Source organism: Marmota monax, unplaced genomic scaffold, assembly GCF_021218885.2.
Source record: "Marmota monax isolate L192 unplaced genomic scaffold, Marmota_monax_Labrador192_F-V1.1 WCK01_AAM20220418_F8-fsc00040, whole genome shotgun sequence".
Classification (NCBI taxonomy): Eukaryota; Metazoa; Chordata; class Mammalia; order Rodentia; family Sciuridae; genus Marmota; species Marmota monax.
Window position 1 is genome coordinate 12,054,699 of NW_026692782.1, and position 19,013 is coordinate 12,073,711.

At 48.2% G+C, this 19,013-nt stretch overlaps 1 protein-coding gene and 1 non-coding gene across 2 annotated transcripts in view; one reads left to right on the top strand and one right to left on the bottom strand.

The window, feature by feature from the left end:
- Window positions 1-8,548, bottom strand: part of Pebp4 (phosphatidylethanolamine binding protein 4) — a 194,687-nt gene extending 186,139 nt beyond the window's left edge. The window contains exons 1-3 of the mRNA XM_058580428.1: window positions 8,545-8,548; window positions 8,020-8,100; window positions 5,340-5,478 (exon numbers count right to left, since the gene is read on the bottom strand). Coding sequence (XP_058436411.1) covers window positions 5,340-5,478; window positions 8,020-8,100; window positions 8,545-8,548 — 224 coding nt within the window. The remainder of the gene's footprint in view (window positions 1-5,339; window positions 5,479-8,019; window positions 8,101-8,544) is intronic.
- On the top strand, window positions 1,862-1,930 carry Trnaa-cgc (transfer RNA alanine (anticodon CGC)). The gene has a single exon. It is a non-coding gene; the product is annotated as a tRNA-Ala (tRNA).
- Window positions 8,549-19,013: the final 10,465 nt, after the last annotated feature.

A 19,013-nucleotide genomic window follows, 5' to 3' on the forward strand; every position in this document is an offset into this window, starting at 1 on the left:
GAATGATCACCAAAAAAAGCATCAGCACATGTTCAGTGCAGATGCAATTCTTTTCCAAATATTTTCGATGTGTGGTTGGCTGAATCCATGGATACAGAACCCATGGATACAGAGGGCCAACTGTACATTCTCAGGCAAACTTGGCCAGTGAATTTAAAATAGGACTGGGTTTATAAGGACAATATGCACTGCTCTTCAGGAATGTTCTTAGTTCAGAGAGAAAGGTTCAGCAATTCAGCACAGCCTCTTTCATGGACAAAGACCTTCCCTCTCTCCTAAACAATCAAGAACTCCCCATGCCTAAAACTCCCACCATTACTTAAATAACCCATGTCTTCAGGCGAAGCATCACCCAGACCCCAGGCTTTCAAAATGCAAATGTCTCTCAGTGGATAAAACATCCCATCACTCAGAGACCATCTACTTATTTTCTTCCTGAGAAGAAGAACCTGAATGGCTCAGAGATTCTGAGCATCTGACTTCCCAAAAGGAAGAAAATACGACGCAGAACAAAGAGCAGCAGCAGCTTAGGACAGACGTGACTGATTTGTGGCTTCTCCTGCTTGGCCTTGCGACTCACCTACACTTGAACCCAGAAATCTAAGCCAGATTTCAAATAGATATTTTTAAAAATCTTGGTACCAATTTTTTTTGTAACTTGTCCTTCTTCCTTACCCTTGTGCTAGTTTTTGCACCAAGACCTGGGTCTCCTCTTGGGGGAGGTACAGAGTAGGTAGGTGTTCCTGGTCCCCCACCTTTTCTAGCAGCCCAGTGTGGCTGAGCTGCTGCCCAGCTGGACAGTGGCACTGCTGTCCACCGTGCCTTTTTGGGGGTGATGCCTCTCACTGGGGCACCCAGAATATAATTTGGGGAACAGTTCTGGAGAAAGAGCTCCAGAGGCTGGGACTGGGAGGACAGCCCTGCCCCGCCCTTCCGCTGTCTGCCTCCCACCTTCCCAGTAGATCCAGAGGTGACCAGAGGTGACGGAGGGCAGAGGCAGCTGAGCCCAGCAGGAGTGGATGCAGGCTGCTTCGGTGGGCCAAGGCCTCAGACACAGGGGTGGACCTACGCCAATGGAGCTTGCTCATTGTTTAGGCTGACTCTTGGCTCCTTTGCAGCAATTCCTTTTGGATGGCATCTGCAGCTTTTGGAGTCTTAGGGGATAGGTTCTCCATTATCTTCATTATAGCCTTTTAGGGATCATCTGGATGTTTCTGCTGTAGCTCCTGATCACTGGAGCCAGCAAGATGTGAGGCAGGTGGAAGGGACCCTCCATGGACAGAGGGATGGACCATCAACACACAGTACAGACTGGGGAAAAACTGACCCAGTAGGGAAGAGGTGAGTGGGAGGTAGCCATTCACCCCTCTTAATTCCAGTAAAATCGCCGCACGTGTTAACATAGTTAAACAAAATCAGCAGCCAGGAGTGGGGGCCCCCGCAGGCCTGTAATCCCAGCAACTCAGGAGGCTGAGGGAGGATTTTGAAATTCAAGGCCAGCCTGGGCCCTTTAGGAGACCCTTTCTCAAAATGAAAACTAGAAAGGGCTGGGGATTAGGCTCAGTGGTGGAGCATCCCTGAATTGAACCTCAAGACCATAAACAAACAAACAAACACGAAATCAGCAAATTGATGTTTGGTGAGTAGGCCTGAGGCTAGAGAGTGTCCTGATGGGACAGAGGACATGCCCGGGACCAAGAATTAGATTTGTGTTTCTGACCCTGCCCATCACATCTGTGGGGGTGCTGCCAGCCAGCGATGAAGAGGACATGTTGTTCCACATGGGAGGCTGTGTCAAGGAGCACAGGCAGGCCTCTGTGCCATTTAGTTGCTTTATCAAAAGCTTGGGATATTGGGCTGGGGATAGCTCAGTTGGTAGAGTGTTTGCCTCGCATGCAAAAGGCCCTGGGTTCAATCCCCAGCACCACCAAAAAAAAAAAAAAAAAAAAAGCTTGGGATAAAGACCCTGAAGGCAAATTTATTACATTTGCAGTGGTGACTGCATTATGTGCAACACCCTTGCTACCTGTGGTTTACCTCACAGGGGACATGTTCCAATTTCCATCCTGAGATATGGGGACTCTCCTGATCCCCTTGACAAGGCCTAGAGGCACCCAAGAGAATAGGGCCCTCCCTTTGCCATCAGCTAGGGCTGCATAAGGGACCCTGAGAAAAGGGAATGGGACTTTTGGGCCACGCCCCTTCAAGCATCTTGTGTGCTTATCTTACTTGACTCAGTGATGCCTCCAAGCGATGATTATCATTCTCCTCTCCCAGACTGGGAGACCGGGGCTCATAGAAAAAGAAGTGATTCACAAGGGTCGCATGTTGGTGAGCCGAGGGGGGGAAGGGAAAGGTGGTGGGCCGTCTCTAGGAGGGCCCCAATGGCCCCATGTCCTGCTATTTGCACCCTGTGTAGTCCCTTCCCCTGAGAGTGGGCTGGACCTAGTGGACTTATGTCTAACGAAGAAAATATGGCAGAAGCGACGTGCACTCTTTTCCAGGATTATGTCAGAAGACTGGCTTCTCTTTGGGGTCCCTCTCTCACAAGGTCTCTCTCTCTCTCTCAATCTGATACTTCCTGGAGTGGGGGGTTGGTCTTGGGAGGACGCCACATGACAGAGGACCAACGTGTACAACCAGCTGAGTGAGCCTGGGGACAGAGCGTCCCACCCCACCAGTCGGTCCCTCAGATGAACTGCGGAATCCCAGACAACAGCTTGAACTGCAGCCTCGTGAGAGACCCTGAGCCAGTGGCGCCCGCTGAGCCGCGGCCAGAGAAGTGGAGGCTAAGACACTTACAGCTGCTAAGTTTGGGGGGAACTATCGAGGGCACTTTTCTCTGCACCATGTGGCTTCCCGAGCTGGTCTCTTATTCCTGCAGGCTTCCAAGCTTCCACGTGAGCTAGAGGAGCGCTCCCAGCTCTTTGTCATGGTAAGGACTGGGTTGGAGAAATGTGGCTTTCCAGCTGAACCAGTGGACGGGCTCAGGATCTCACCTGCCCCAAACCAGGGCCCTGGTTGGAAGGCTGGTGTCCCCTGCCACAGCCAGACTCATCTCTTCAATCTCCCGTGTGATAGGAACAAGAGGTGGGGCCTTAGTGGGTGACCTAGTTACTCTTATGAGGAGGGATTGGTGTCCTTATAAAAGAGGTTAAAGGAAGCTGCCCTTCCTTTATGCCACTTGGGGACAGAATAAGGCGCCATCTTGAGGAAGAGAATGGCCCTCTCCAGTCACCAAATCCACTGGCGCCTTGGTCTTATATTCACCAGTCTCCAACCTGTGAGCAATGAATTTCCATTGTTTATCAGTTTCCCAGTCTAAGGCTCCGTTGTTAGAGCAGCCGGATGGACTGACGGCAAGGGTGACAAGAAGGCCCATGGGACATGAGGCTGTCTTCAGGAGGCATGCGGGGGCTCTGGTGGGTGCCCCCAATACCACGCATGGTCCTTGGTGTGACAGTGGCCCATCCTCCACTCTCCCGTCCTGAAAGTGGAGGCTGGGAACCTTGGCCCCTGGGAGGCACTGAGGGCTGGAGTGAAGGTGGGGTGAAGAGCTGGGTGGACAGGGGGACATGGTGTCCAGCTCCAAAGAGAAAGACCAGCAGGAAGCACCTACTTGTTCTATGCAGCCACTGGGTCAGAACTAGAAACAATGGGCCATGTCAAAGAAGACCAGGGTACGCTTCCTGAAGGGCAGGGCTCTTCAGGGAAAATTTAGGCGTCAGCTGCCATTATTTGCGGGGAGGTGCTGCTCTCTCCCGGGGGCCACCATGAAGCATCTTCATTCCCATGGTCCTCTCTTACAGGTGACAGGCTCCAAGCTGTGACGAGGACTGAGCTTCCTCTTTGCCTGGATGGCTTATGATTTTCCCAGCATTCACTCTCAGTGTTTTAAGTCCATGGTTTTCAAACTGGGGGTGGCTGGCGTCTTCCCAGAGCCCTGAGAATGAGCCCCCTTTATTCCAGTTGGAGCACCAGAGATAGGAGGGGGAAGAGCAGGAGCCAGGGGTCAGGGGTGGAAGGGGTCTCTGCCTCTCCCAAGCTGCACATGGATTCCTCTGTCCCTGCTTCTGCAAAGTGGGGAGGGTGACTCCTCCTTTGTTTGTTAACTGAGACAGTCAAGCATGTCAAGGAGCCCAGGTGCTGGCAGTGTCTGTCTGACATAGCAGGTGCCTCAGGGAGTAGCAGGCAGGGTCATCAGCGAGCAGGGAAGATCAAAGGACCTGGCCCCCCCCCCCACCGCCCGCTGGCCACCTCCAGGGGACATGCAGATGTTACCATCTCTTTTGTGTTCCAGGGTGTGGGAAACAAGGGGGCCCGTGATCCTAGCCTGGTCCTGCCTTGCCTGGTCAGCTGACCCCCCAGCTGATGGGGGTTGGACCTTGTGTGCACGGGGCTCAGAAGCCTGCTGTCCCTGGGGCCACTCTGCAGATCGCCAAAGAAACTGGAATGTGAGAGGGAGGCAGCCTCATTTCCCTCCTTTCTCCCAGCAGAAGAGTCCATGCAGTGCTGTTTATGAAGGTTTTTTCAAATGTGCTAAGATGACCAAAATATGTGTGATCATACTTTTTTTTTTCTTTTTTAGGATTCAACTATATCACTTTTTAAGGGTGAAGATTTATAGATGGTTCTAAATGGTGACAAAAATTCAAAGGCATCAAAGAGGAGTAGGAAATCACAGTGCTCTCTCCCTCTCCCCCATTCCTGGGATGGCTCAGTGGACAGTGCCTTCCTCAGCCACCAGACCCCACAGGGCATGGCATCAAAATGGCCCCGGGGAGCCCTCAGGGGGACCCAGGAGTGTGGGGAAATAGAGATTCACTTTTCGCATCACAGAGCCAGTAAGGAGGGCTGAGCTGCAGCTCCCGGTGAGACCCAGAGTGGGAGAAATCCGTGTCCTGGGAAGGGCTGAAGCTCCATCTGGGGTCCCACGCCCCAAAGCAGGGCCCCTGGCCAAACACACCTGTGGCCCATTACAGGCGGCCGATCACGTGCCTTCTTCCTGATGCCATTTTCTCTCAACATGCCCACTTGGCCGGGAATGGCTGCCTGGGAGGGACCCTCTGGGCTGCAAGGAGGGGGCCTTTCTCTGAGGCACTGTCCCCTGCCGCTGCTCTGTGGTCCTCCCCTGAGGCTCCCATATTCCCTGTGCCTCTTCTCCTGGGATAAGGCCCAGACACCCCACGGGGCCCACAAAACCCTTCTGATTCCAGGGGAGGGTGAGGCCAGCTGCCAAGGCCCCTGAGGGAACAGCTGCACTTCCAGTCCTCTAGAAGGGAGGACAGAGCCTGGACTCAGTGCTGCCCTGTCCTGGTGGCCTTGGCCCGGCCACTTACTTGCACAGCCCGGTGTCCTCGAAGGGCAGGTTATCGTACACACACGGGTCGTTTTCTTCCTCCTCCTCTCCAGCGGCCACCATCACGAAACCCAGCAACAGGGCTGCTGTGGCCAGCTTCATTGTCCAACGTGGGGCACCTGGAACACAAAGAGCCACTAGAGCAGCAGGACCCTCTGCAGGGGCTCTGTTCCCACGGACCAGCCCCCACCCCAGGGCCACCTGCAGGGCAGAGCTGGGGAGCAGCCCCACCCACACTGGCTGGGCCCCAGCTGCTAATCCTTCACCCGGATGGATGGACGGATGGACGAGTGGGCACCTTGGGAGGACCTGGCCCTGCCCCAAGCTGGGCTGTTTGCAGTCCTGACCGAGGTTCCGCCCCTGGCAAGGCTGGCTTTGTTGTCACTCTTGTCCTGGCTACCAGGCCAGAGAACCCATTGTGAGGAGTGCTTACAGAGTCCCCACGTATGGCTCTGGCCTGGGCCCTGGGGGCTGGTACCTCAGGCTTGGGGCTGGGGGCAGGGACTGTGGCTTGGCTGGGCTGCGTCCCCACAGACCACGCTGCTTTGCTTGCCCCTCGGTTCCTCCACCACCTGAAGAGCCTCTGGGCCATCTGAAGGTGGATACGGTTGGACAGGGTGACCCTGTGTAGGAGGGGCTGCTGCACGGGGAGGGGGAGGGCTTCTCACCCCAGGCCAGCTCCGAAAGGCCAGCTGGGGACAGAGGGTGCCTGTGTCTGGCTGCACTTGCAGCTGTGCTGAGCTCAGCACCCTCCCAAAATAAAGTCTCTAGAGGAGGCTGGGCTCAGGCAGCACCTCCCCAGCACCGTGTGGGGAGAAGGGGCTCCCGGGCGACCCTGCCTCCTCTCAGGAACAGGTCGCAGCAGGGCTGGGTGGGGCTGGGGTGGGGAGCCTGCTGGGGCCAGAGCACAGTTCTCCCCAGCAGCCCTTCCCGTGGCAGGATGGGTGCTCCGCCAGCCCAGCTGGGAGCTACCACTCATCCCTTTCAGAAGCAAGTGAAAGAAATGGCCCCCTCATCCGGGGGCTTTGGTAAGAATGTGAGATCATCGCGCAAAGGACATGCCGCTGTCTCTAGAGCGACTGCTTCCTGCCTCCTGGTTCAGTTCCTGCTTCCAGGATCCCAACCTCCAGCAAAGAGCCCTCCTTTGGGGCTGCAGAGTAAACGTGTTCCTCCATCCCCAGGCTCCTACAGCTGCAGGGAACTGACTCCCCCAGTGGAAAGGGTCCAACAGAAGCCCCCTCATCGAGTCCAGGTGTGTCACAGACCCAGCCAGTCAGCCACTCGTTCACCTGGTCACCTGCCGAGCTGGAGGGTGTGTGCTGAGTTATGTCCCCATCCTCCTGCAGCTCACAGGATGGTCAGAACCAGAGGACAATGCAAGAAGAACGGTCACCAAGGCCAAGAGACCCTTGTCTTCAAAGTGGCAGCCACTACAGAAGCCAGAACTCTCCTGGGTGCCAATAGCTCTTAGCCCGGACAGAATGTCTGCCTGGAGATGGGGGAGCATCCCCAGCCAGGGACGCTCCTGTCAAGCCCACTTATGACAGCGATTCCTCCTCACTCTGTGTGCCAGACACTTTAATCAATCAATCTTCATGCTAACCCTATAAAGTAGATATGATACATAGCCACCCTATTTTATAAGGCAGGAGACCGAGGCACAGAGAGGTTAGTTGACCTGACTTTGGTTGCACAGACTATAGGTGGCAGACCTGGGATTTGAACCTAGGCAATCTGACTCCAGAGTCCATGCTCTTAACTACTCTGCTCCACTGTCCCCTGCTGCTGCTTCAAGGACCTCCCACTTACACCCTAAGTTTCCTGCTTTCCTTTCCCATGGGATAAGGCTCAGAATCCTCCAAGTGGCCCACAATGCCCTGCACAGTCTGGCTCTTCCTGCCTCTCCAGCTGTCTCCACCTTCCCCCTCTGGCAGGTTAACTCCAGCTGGTCCTTAGAGCTCCTTCTTGTGCCAGGGCCTTTGTAGGCACCATCCCCCACAGCCCATCCCCTCTGGGGTCATTTCCTCAGTGAAACTTGCTCTGACCCCCAGGCTCGATGACATTCCTGTGAGACACAACCCGAGCTCCCCTCTCCTTACCTTATCCTTCCTACGCTTCCAATGAAGCGATGAAGTTCTCGGTACTTATTTGCTTAGTGGTAGCCCCACCCCCACACAGACCTCAGCCGAGCAGCCTCTGGGGGCAGTGCCAAGTCTGTCCAGCATTCCATGCTCCACGCCTCGAGTATACAGATGCTCAGCAAAACACGTGTCTCAGCGCATGACCAGCTTGCTATTTCTGTTTCTGATAGTCCTTATTTTCACTTAACAGCTCACAGCTCTCCAGCAACATCGGTAGGAAGCTAGTCACTCAGCCTGGCCCCCGGCTCTGGATCCCTTTGCTTATTTATCTAACCTTCTCTGGCTTGTTTTCCTACAGAGAATCTGACAGGAGGCGGTGGTTCTCGGCTTTTTCAAACCCCATCTTTCCCTGGGGGATTCACAGGACGGGGCTTCCTAATTGAAGTGCAAGATCTGGGGGCCAGCTTCAAGCCTGGGGAGTCCAGCTCCCTGTCCCCAGCAGCAGAGGAGACTCCTGCCTCGCTCCAGGAATCTCCCAGGGCTGGCTCCCTGAGTGCCCCGCCCCCTCCCTTCAGTCACCTGGACTGGGGCGGCCTCCAGGCACCACCTCTGGGCCAGGTGGACTTCCTGAGCTGCCGAGGTCCCTCCCACCACTGGGACCTGTTGGATTATGCTCTGGAACCCGACCTCATCCCTCCTGTCCTGCTGAGCCTGACCCCTCCCACCCCTGCCCAGACTCACTTTCCCTCTTTCCTCCCTAACCTTTCCCCTGTGCCCTCTGGGCTCCCGCTTCGGGAAACCGAGCAGAGAGCAGCACTCAGAGAGGAGGAGAACTCCAAACTTTATTTAACGCTGGCGGACCCAGAGGAAAACGAAACTCCAAATCCTGAGCTCCATCCAGTTTCTCAGACATTTACAGGCTATTTAGTGTCATAAATTTTCTAGTCTGCCTGATGTAAGGTTGTGCTTGGGGTTTCTCTGGACAGAAGCATGTTTACAGAAGAAGAGTGTGACAAGGGGAAGAACTGGCTCCTCTGAGGAGGCCTGAGCTTCCACAGGTGCAAAGGGGGAGAGTAGGACTCCCAGGGGAAGTTATCTACAGACCCATGGTCAATCGGGCTTCCTGGAGAAAGGCTGTGAGAGGGGAGAACTGACCCCTTCCTCGGGCTTTGGTTTCTTACCATAACATTTTTATAATTTCACTTCACAACCAGGCCTGGTTTTGCCATCATACCTGGACTGTAGTGAACTAGTCCCACTTATTATTTTTTTCTTTCAGTTTTTGGGGGAGTGGGGGGTTACTGGGAATTGAACTCAGGGGCACTCGACCACTGAGCCACATCCCTGGCCCTATTTTGTATTTTATTAGAGACAGGATCTCACGGAGTTGCTTAGCATCTCGCTAAATTGCTGAAACTGGCTTTGAACTTTCCATCCTTCTGCCTCAGCCGCCTGAGTCACTGGGATTACAGGCTTGCGCCACTGTGCCGGGCCTTTCTTTCATTCTTGATAAAACTATTAATCAAGATAAAAACCACACCCATAAAAGTCTCTCTGAACATGTCCAATTCAGAGGGTTTTAGTGTATTAACAGAATTGTGCAGCCATCCACACTAACTACAGAACATTTCCATCACCCCAAAGAAGTCCTGAAGTCATTAGCAGTTACCGTCCCCGCAGCCCCACCCCCACCTGATCTATTTCCTGCCTCTGTGAGTTGGCCTCGGCCAATACCACCCTCCCCTCCCCTCCCCTCTGATGTCCTTCCCTATGGACGCTCTTTTTGGACACTGTCATCACTATATACTGATTCAGCTCTGAAATCCCAGCGTCCGTGCCCTCTGATGGCGACCCCCTCTCACTCCTGCTCTCCGGCGACTCCCACCTTATCTCTGGTCCTTGAACACTTCCTCTCTTTCCTTGCTTATTCTGACTACCTCCCACCTGGTGCCTAGGTCCTGGGACACTTTGTTTTACAGGCCAACAGCTTCGGGTCCTTCCCCTAGTCCTGGTATTGCAGCCAGAGGGTACAACGCCAGCTTGGGACCTGTCCAGGGGTCTGCCTGCTCCTGCTCCTCTTGATGTCCTGTGCCTTCTACAGCCAGGGTAAGAGGGTGGGGTAAGCGTGGGTGAAGGGAAGATTCCCTAGATATGATCCTGCTGCCATGAAATGTCCAAAATGGGCAAATATGTAGGGTTAGAAAATAGACCAGAGGCTGCTAAGGCTTTGGGTTGGGGCAGGAGGTGATGAGAGGTTTGGGGATGATGGCTAAAAGGTATGGGGTTTCCTTTGGAGGCAATGAAGATGTTCTAAATTTGTGTGATAAGTTGCACATAATCTGAAAACAATTGACGTGTATACTTTTTTTAAAATTTTTTATTGTTGGTTGTTCAAAAAATTACATAGTTCTTGATATATCATATTTCACACTTTGATTCAAGTGGGCTATGAACTCCCATTTTTACCCCGTATACAGATTGCAGAATCACATCAGTTACACATCCATTGATTTACATATTGCCATACTAGTGTCTGTTGTATTCTGCTGCCTTTCCTATCCTCTACTATCCCCCCTCCCCTCCCCTCCCCTCCCCTCTTCTCTCTCTACCCCCTCTACTGTCATTCATTTGTCCCCCTTGTATTATTTTCCCCTTTCCCCTCACTTCCTCTTGTATGTAATTTTGTATAACTCTGAGGGTCTCCTTCCATTTCCATGCAATTTCCCTTCTCTCTCCCTTTCCCTCCCACCTCTCATCCCAGTTTAATGTTAATCTTCTTCTCATGCTCTTCGTCCCTGCTCTGTTCTTAGTTACTCTCCTTATATCAAAGAAGACATTTGGCATTTGTTTTTTAGGGATTGGCTAGCTTCACTTAGCATAATCTGCTCTAATGCCATCCATTTCCCTGTAAATTCTATGATTTTGTCATTTTTTAATGCAGAGTAATACTCCATTGTGTATAAATGCCACATTTTTTTTATCCATTCGTCTATTGAAGGGCATCTAGGTTGGTTCCACAGTCTTGCTATTGTGAACTGTGCTGCTATGAACATCGATGTAGCAGTGTCCCTGTAGCATGCTCTTTTTAGGTCTTTAGGGAATAGACCAAGAAGGGGAATAGCTGGGTCAAATGGTGGCTCCATTCCCAGCTTTCCAAGAAATCTCCATACTGCTTTCCAAATTGGCTGCACCAATCTGCAGTCCCACCAGCAATGTACAAGTGTACCCTTTTCCCCACATCCTCGCCAGCACTTGTTGTTGTTTGACTTCCTAATGGCTGCCAATCTTACTGGAGTGAGATGGTATCTTAGGGTGGTTTTGATTTGCATTTCTCTGACAGCTAGAGATGTTGAGCATTTTTTCATGTACTTGTTGATTGACGGTATGTCCTCCTCTGAGAAGTGTCTGTTCAGGTCCTTGGCCCATTTGTTGATTGGGTTGTTTGTTCTCTTATTGTCTAATTTTTTGAGTTCTTTGTATACTCTGGATATTAGGGCTCTATCTGAAGTGTGAGGAGTAAAGATTTGTTCCCAGGATGTAGGCTCCCTATTTACCTCTCGTATTGTTTCTTTTGCTGAGAAAAAACTTTTTAGTTTGAGTAAGTCCCATTTGTTGATTCTAGTTATTAACTTTTGTGCTATGGGTGTCCTATTGAGGAATTTGGAGCCCGACTCCACAGTATGTAGATCGTAGCCAACTTTTTCTTCTATCAGACGGCGTGTCTCTGATTTGATATCAAGCTCCTTGATCCATTTTGAATTAACTTTTGTGCATGGTGAGAGAAAGGGATTCAGTTTCATTTTGTTGCATATGGATTTCCAGTTTTTGTTACTATTGCTCTGTAGTATAGTTTGAAGTCTGGTATCGCTATACCGCCTGATTCACACTTCCTGCTTAGCATTGTTTTTGCTATTCTGGGTCTTTTATTTTTCCATATGAATTTCATGATTGCTTTCTCTATTTCTACAAGAAATGCTGTTGGGATTTTGATTGGCATTGCATTAAACCTATAGAGAACTTTTGGTAATATCGCCATTTTGATGATGTTAGTTCTGCCTATCCATGAACAGGGTATATTTTTCCATCTTCTAAGATCTTCTTCTATTTCTCTCTTTAGGGTTCTGTAATTTTCATTGTATAAGCCTTTCACCTCTTTTTAGGTTGATTCCAAAGTATTTTATTTTTTTTGAGGATATTGTGAATGGAGTGGTTGTCCTCATTTCCATTTCAGAGGATTTGTCGCTGATATACAGGAATGCCTTTGATTTATGCATGTTGATTTTATATCCTGCCACTTTGCTGAATTCATTTATTAGCTCTAATAGTTTCTTTGTAGACCCTTTTGGGTCTGCTAGGTATAGAATCATGTCACCTGAAAATAGTGATAATTTAAGTTCTTCTTTTCCTATTTTTATGCCTTTAATTTCTTTCGTCTGTCTAATTGCTCTGGCCAGTGTTTTGAGAACTATGTTGAACAGAAGTGGTGAGAGAGGGCATCCCTGTCTTGTTCCAGATTTTAGAGGGAATGCCTTCAGTTTTTCTCCATTCAGAATGATGCTAGCCTGAGGCTTAGCATAGATTGCTTTTACAATATTGAGGTATGTTCCTGTTATCCCTAGTTTTTCTAGAGTTTTGAACATAAAGGGATGCTGTACTTTGTCGAATGCTTTTTCCGCATCTATCAAGATGATCATATGGTTCTTATTTTTAAGTCTATTGATGTGGTGAATAACATTTATTGATTTCCGTATATTGAACCAGCCTTGCATCCCAGGGATGAATCCTACTTGATCATAGTGCACAATTTTTTTGATATGTTTTTGTATCCGATTTGCCGGAATTTTATTGAGGATTTTTGCATCTAGGTTCATTAGAGATATTGGTCTGTAGTTTTCTTTCTTTGAAGTGTCTTTGTCTGGTTTAGGAATCAGGGTGATGTTGGCCTCGTAGAATGAATTTGGAAGTTCTCCCTCTTTTTCTATTTCCTGAAGTAGCTTGAAAAGTGTTGGTATTAGTTCCTCTTTAAAGGTTTTGTAAAACTCTGCTGTATACCCATCCAGTCCTGGGCTTTTCTTAGTTGGTAGTCTTTTGATGGTTTCTTCTATTTCCTCAATTGATATTGGTCTGTTTAGGTTGTCTATATCCTCCTGACTCAATCTGGGTAGATCATATGACTTAAGAAATTTATCGATGCCTTCACTATCTTCTAATTTATTGGAGTATAAGGATTCAAAATAATTTCTGATTATCTTCTGTATTTCTGAAGTGTCTGTTGTGATATTGCCTTTTTCATCCCATATGCTAGTAATTTGAGTTCTCTCTCTTCTTCTCTTCCTTAGCACGGCTAAGGGTCTGTCGATTTTATTTATTTTTTCAAAGAACCAACTTTTAGTTTTGTCAATTTTTCAATTGTTTCTTTTGTTTCGATTTCATTAATTTCAGCTCTGATTTTAATTGTTTCTTGCCTTCTACTTCTTTTGCTGTTGTTTTGCTCTTCTTTTTCTAGGATTTTGAGATGAAGTATGAGATCATTTATTTGTTGGTTTTTTCTTTTTTTAAGGAATGAACTCCAAGCAATGAATTTTCCTCTTAGAACTGCTTTCAATGTGTCCCATAGATTCCAATATGTTGTGTCTGTGTTTTCATTTATCTCTAAGAATTTTTTAATTTCCTCCTTGATGTCTTCTATAACCCATTGATCATTCAGTAACCTATTGTTCATTCTCCAAGTGATGCATGATTTTTCCTTCCTTCTTTTATCGTTGATTTTCAGTTTCATTCCATTATGATCAGATAAGATGCATGGTATTATCTCTACTCCTTTATATTGTCTAAGAGTTGCCCTGTGACATAATATATGATCTATTTTTGAGAAGGATCCATGTGCTGCTGAAAAAAAAGTGTAACTGCTTGATGTTGGGTGGTATATTCTATATATGTCAATTAAATCTAGGTTATTAATTGTGTTATTGAGTTCTATAGTTTCCTTATTCAACTTTTGTTTGGAAGATCTGTCCAGTGGTGAGAGAGGTGTGTTGAAGTCTCCCATGATTATTGTATGGTGGTCTATTAGACTCTTGAACTTGAGAAGAGTTTGTTTGATGAACATAGCTGCACCATTGTTTGGGGCATATATATTTATGATTGTTATGTCTTGTTGGTGTATGGTTCACTTGAGCAGTATGTAATGTCCCTCTTTATCCCTTTTGATTAACTTTGGCTTGAAATCTATTTTATTTGATATGAGTATTGACACTCCTGCTTGTTTCTGAAGTCCATATGAGTGATATGATTTTTCCCAACCTTTCACCTTCAGCCTATGTATGTCTTTTCCTATCAAATGCGTCTCCTGTAGGCAGCATATTGTTGGGTCTTGTTTTGTGATCCATTCTACTAGCCTGTGTCTCTTAATTGGTGAGTTTAAGCCATTAACATTTAGGGTTATTATTGAGATATGGGTTTTTCTTCCAGCCATATTTGTTTATTTATGTTACTAAACATGGTTTGTTTTCCTCTTTGATTATTTTTCCCCCCTTTACTGTCCTACCTCCCACTGTTGGTTTTCATTGTTATTTTCCATTTCCTCTACCTGTAATGTTTTGCCGAGGATGTTTTGAAGAGATGGTTTTCTAGCTGCAAATTCTTTTAACTTTTGTTTATCGTGGAAGGTTTTAATTTCATCTTCCATCCTGAAGCTTAATTTCGCTGGATACACAATTCTTGGTTGGAACCCATTTTCTTTCAGTGTTTGAAATATGTTATTCCAGGATCTTCTAGCTTTCAGAGTCTGTGTTGAAAGATCAGCTGTTATCCTGATTGGCTTACCCCTAAATGTAATCTGCTTCCTTTCTCTTGTAGCTTTTAAAATTCTCTCCTTATTCTGTATGTTGGGCATCTTCATTATAATGTGTCTAGGTGTGGAGCTCTTATGATTTTGCACATTCGGCGTCCTGTAGGCTTCTAGGATTTGGGATTCTGTCTCATTCTTCAAGTCTGGGAAGTTTTCTTGTATTATTTCATTGAATAGATTGCTCATTCCTTTGGTTTGGAGCTCTATACCTTCCTGTATCCCAATGACTCTTAAGTTTGGTCTCTTAATGTTATCCCATATTTCTTGGATGTTCTGCTCATGGTTTCTTAACAGTCTTGCTGAACTGTCTATGTTCTTTTCAAGTTGAAATACTTTATCTTCATTGTCTGATGTTCTATCTTCTAAGTGTTCTACTCTGCTGGTAGTATTCTCCATTGAGTTTTTAAGTTGGTTTATTGCTTCCTGCATTTCTAGGATTTCTGTTTGTTTGGTTTTTATAACCTCTATCTCCCTGTATAGTTGATCTTTTGCTTCCTGGATTTGTTTGTGTAATTCATTGTCGAAGTGATCTTTCATTGTCTGATTTTGCTGTCTAATGTCTTCCTTGATACTCCAGATCATCTGAAGCATGTATATCCTGAATTCTTTATCTGACATTCTATCTGCTGCAGCTGTTACCTCTTCTAAAGTTGAGTTGACCTGCATTGCTTGTGGTCCTTTCTTTCCTTGTCTTTTCATACTGCTTGCGTTTCTTTCTGCTTGGTGAAACTGTTGTGTTTTTGAAAATTTTTCCCCCTATATATTTATATTGCTCTTGTATAGTTGAAAAGTCTCTCTTGCAGGCGTGGGTGGCGGCTCTGCTCTGCCCCTCCTCCAATTGGTGTGACGTGTCTACCACACCTGCGGACCCCTGGGCCTGTTCTGCTGGTAGGTCACAGGTCTGCCTACCTTGCAGGCGCGGGCAGCAGCTCTGCTCTGCCCCTCCTCCAATTGGTGTGACGTGACTACCATGCCGGCGGGCCGCTGGGCCTGTCCCGGGCACGGGCGAAAGCTCTGCTCTGCCCCTACTCCAATTGGGGTGACGTGTGTACCACGCCGGTAGGCCACCGGGCCTGATCCGCCGGTCGGTTGCAGGTCTGCCTACCTTGCAGGCGTGGGCGGCGGCTCTGCTCTGCCCCTCCTCCAATTGGTGTGACTTGTTTACCACACCCGCGGACCGCTGGGCCTGTTCCGGGCGCGGGGGAAGGCTCTGCTCTGCTCCTACTCCAATTGGGGTGATGTGCCTACCACCCCGGCCAGCCGCTGGGCCTGTTCCACCGGTCGGTCACAGGTCTGCCTACCTTGCGGGCACTGGCGGCAGCTCTGCTTTGCCCCTACTCCAAATGGGGTGTCGTGTCTGTCGCGCCGGCAGGCCACTGGGCCTGTTCCACTGGTCGGTTGCAGGTCTGCCTACCTTTTGGGCGCAGGTGGCGTCTCTGCTCTGCCCCTACTCCAATTGGGATGTCGTGACTACCACGCCGGCAGGTCGTTGGGCCTGTTCTGGGCGCGGGCGGCGGCTCTGCCCTGCCCCTCCTACCACGCCCGCGATCCACTGGGCCTGTTCTGCCGGTTGGTCGCAGGTCTGCCTACCTTGCGGGTGCGGGTGGCGTCTCTGCTCTGCCCCTACTCCAATTGGGGTTACGTGACTACCACGCCGGCGGGCCACTGGGCCTGTTCTGGGCGCGGGCAGCGGCTCTGCTCTGCCCCTCTGGCTTGATGACAAAGTGAGAGAGACTCGGGTGTTTGTGACTCACTTTCTTTACCAGGAGACCAACTGTTTCTGTCGCCACTGGTATCGATGAAGTTCTCTCCTCCGCCTCTTTCTGATGACATCAGATCTCTGCCATGTTGGTATCCCATGCGAATGGCAGCATTTCGTTCCCTTTGCCGGGTGACCAAAGCAACGGGTGAGTCCTAACCGGCCCTCACAAGCCCTGTCTCAGTCCTGTTGCCACTGTCTATGAAGGCTCGGTTGGTATTTACCTCCACAGTATTCAGCAGGACCCGGACCGAGAAGCAGTTTCTGCGGGTTCTTTATCCCTGGGCCAGAGCAGTTCCGGGAGCCGGAATTCGGCCGCTCCGTGTTCGGTGTATGTTCTGATAGGAGCAGGCTCCAAGAAGCAGTTTCCGTGGGTTATTTAGCACTTTGCCTGAGTAATTTGTCTGCGAGCCGCAGGCGAATGGCAGCCTGAAATTACCTGTTCTATGGCTGAATGAGCTGCGATCAGTCAAAAACAGGGATGGTGATGTCAGCTCTCCAAGATGGTGGCCGCTGGCTTCCTCTGTGGTCTGACCGGTGTGGAGAACCGAGATGGACTGCTTCCTTCCCCCGTCTCAAACCCAGAATTCAGCACTGAGTACGGTGATTGCACAGCTGGCAGAAGCCCGCAGAAACTGCAGCGCTGTATCTTTGCGTTGCTATCTCCTCGTTTCCCAGCGCAGGCCGCAGACTCTAGCCGCGGGGTGATTTGCTGAATAAGCAGCGTGACCCTCCGTGCGGACAAATCTCTCGCGTTTGAGCCCCCATAGCTGATCCTCGTGTGATGGAAATCCTTCCTCTAGGTTTTGGAGCACCCCAATTCTGCTGGAAATTCCTAACAAGATAGCTTTTAGCCGTTCTAACTCGTCATTCTCCCGCACAGTGACGCGATACACGGGGGTAATGCTCTCCCTTCGCCGCCATCTTCCCCAATCCTGACGTGTATACTTTTGCATTGGTGAATTAAGCCAGGCATAGTGGTACGTGCCTGTGATCCCACTTGTCTGGGAGGCCAAAGCAGGATGAGGGCAAATTTGAGGCCAGCCTCAGTGATCTAGAAAGACTCTGTCTCAAAATAAAATTGAAAAAGGCCAGAGAGCTTCCATGTCCACCAATCCCAAGGCTCAGACCAAGACCAGAGAACTGAGGAAGGCGCCTATAGAGCTGCCAGCCATGATGGGGAGAAGGGGCCATGTCTCCCCTCGAATGCCCAGTTTCCAATAACAACAAAATCACCAACAAGAAATATATATATTTTAATTTAAAAACTAAAAACAGAGAGAAAACCAAATGGCAAAACACTTGGTTCAAAGAGATAAAATTAATTGATGGAAATCATCCCCTAGGAAGGCCCAGACATCAGACTTGGTACACTAAGAGTTTTAAAACAACAGTATGCTCAAAAACCTAAAGGAAAACACAGAAAATGAAATGAAATCCAGGAAATGCCACATAACAATATTAGAATATCAACAAAGAGATAGAAATCACAAACAGGAACCAAGGGGAAATTCTGGAGCTGAAAAATACAATAATGGACATGATCGATTCAGCTAAGGGATTTGAGAGCCGATTTCAGCAGGTAGAAGAAAGAATTGGTGACAACATTTGAAATCATCGATTCTGAGTACCAAAAGGAAAATAAAAAAGAATGAAGAAGAGTGAAGAGAGCCTCAGGATTTCTGGGGTCCCATCAAGCAGACCAACATTTGCAGACGTTAAGACAAAGGAGGAGAAAAAAACAGAGAGATTATTTGAAGACAAATGGCCACAACTTCCCAAACTTGAAGACATGAATCTAAAAATCCAAGGAGTTCAAAAGATCCCGAGTAGGATCAGCTCAAGGAGACCTACTCTGAGACACATAAGCGAACTATCAGCCAATTGCTCAGTAGAAATCTTGGAGGCCAGCAGGAATTGGTATTTAAAGTGCTTTAAAGAACAAACTATGGACCAAGAATTCTACTCCCAACAAGGCTAGCCTCCAAAAATTAGGAAGAAATTAAATTCTCAGGTAAACAAGAGCTGAGGGACGGGGCCGAGGGTGTAGCTCAGTGGTGAAGCCCTGCTTAGTGCAGGTGAGGCCCTAGGTTGGAACCCCAGAGCTGAAGAAGAAAGTAAAGAAGGAATTCATCACCATGAGAGCTGCTCTGTAAGGAATGCCAACAGGAGTCCTTCAGATAGTAACTTGAAATTAGTTGAAGATAAAAAGACATTCATTCGGGTTGACCCATAGGCAAATATAAAAGCAAGTTATTATAATTTTGGTTTGTAACTCCACTTCTTAAATACAGGACTTAAAGACAATGAATTAAAATGATCATAATTCAATGTCATTGGGTATACAATATAGAAAGAGGTAAACTGTGACATCGTATCATAAAATGGAGAGGAACATAGAGCTTTACAGGAATAGAGCCTTCGTGTGTGATTGAAATTAAGTTGGTATCAACTCAAACTGAATTCTTATGATTTTAGAATGTTATGTGCAATCTACATGGTGACCACAAAATGTATCTATACAGCATACCCAAAAGGAAATGAGTGCCTAGCACAGGGAAAAAGAAAAAAGAAAAACCAACTAAACATGAAGAACGAAAAAAAGAACTGATTGCCTGTAAGTAATTACTTAATTTCCCCAAAGTCATAGGGAAAAAAAGTTAGTTGGCAGATTGGATTTAAAAAAAACATGGTCCAACTATATGCTGTCTACAATAGATTCACTTGAGATCTAAGGGGCTCCTCACCAGAGCTGAGCAGATGTCGGCAACATGCTCTTGAACCTCTAAAATGGTGAGTGAAACAAATCTCATTTCTTTATAAATTATCAAGCCACTGGTGTTTTGTTTTAGCAACAGAAAACAGACTAATACGGAAATAACACAAACACCAAGTACCAGAATCCAATATATATGAAGCAAACATTGACAGAATTGAATAAATAGTAAATTGACAATAATAGTT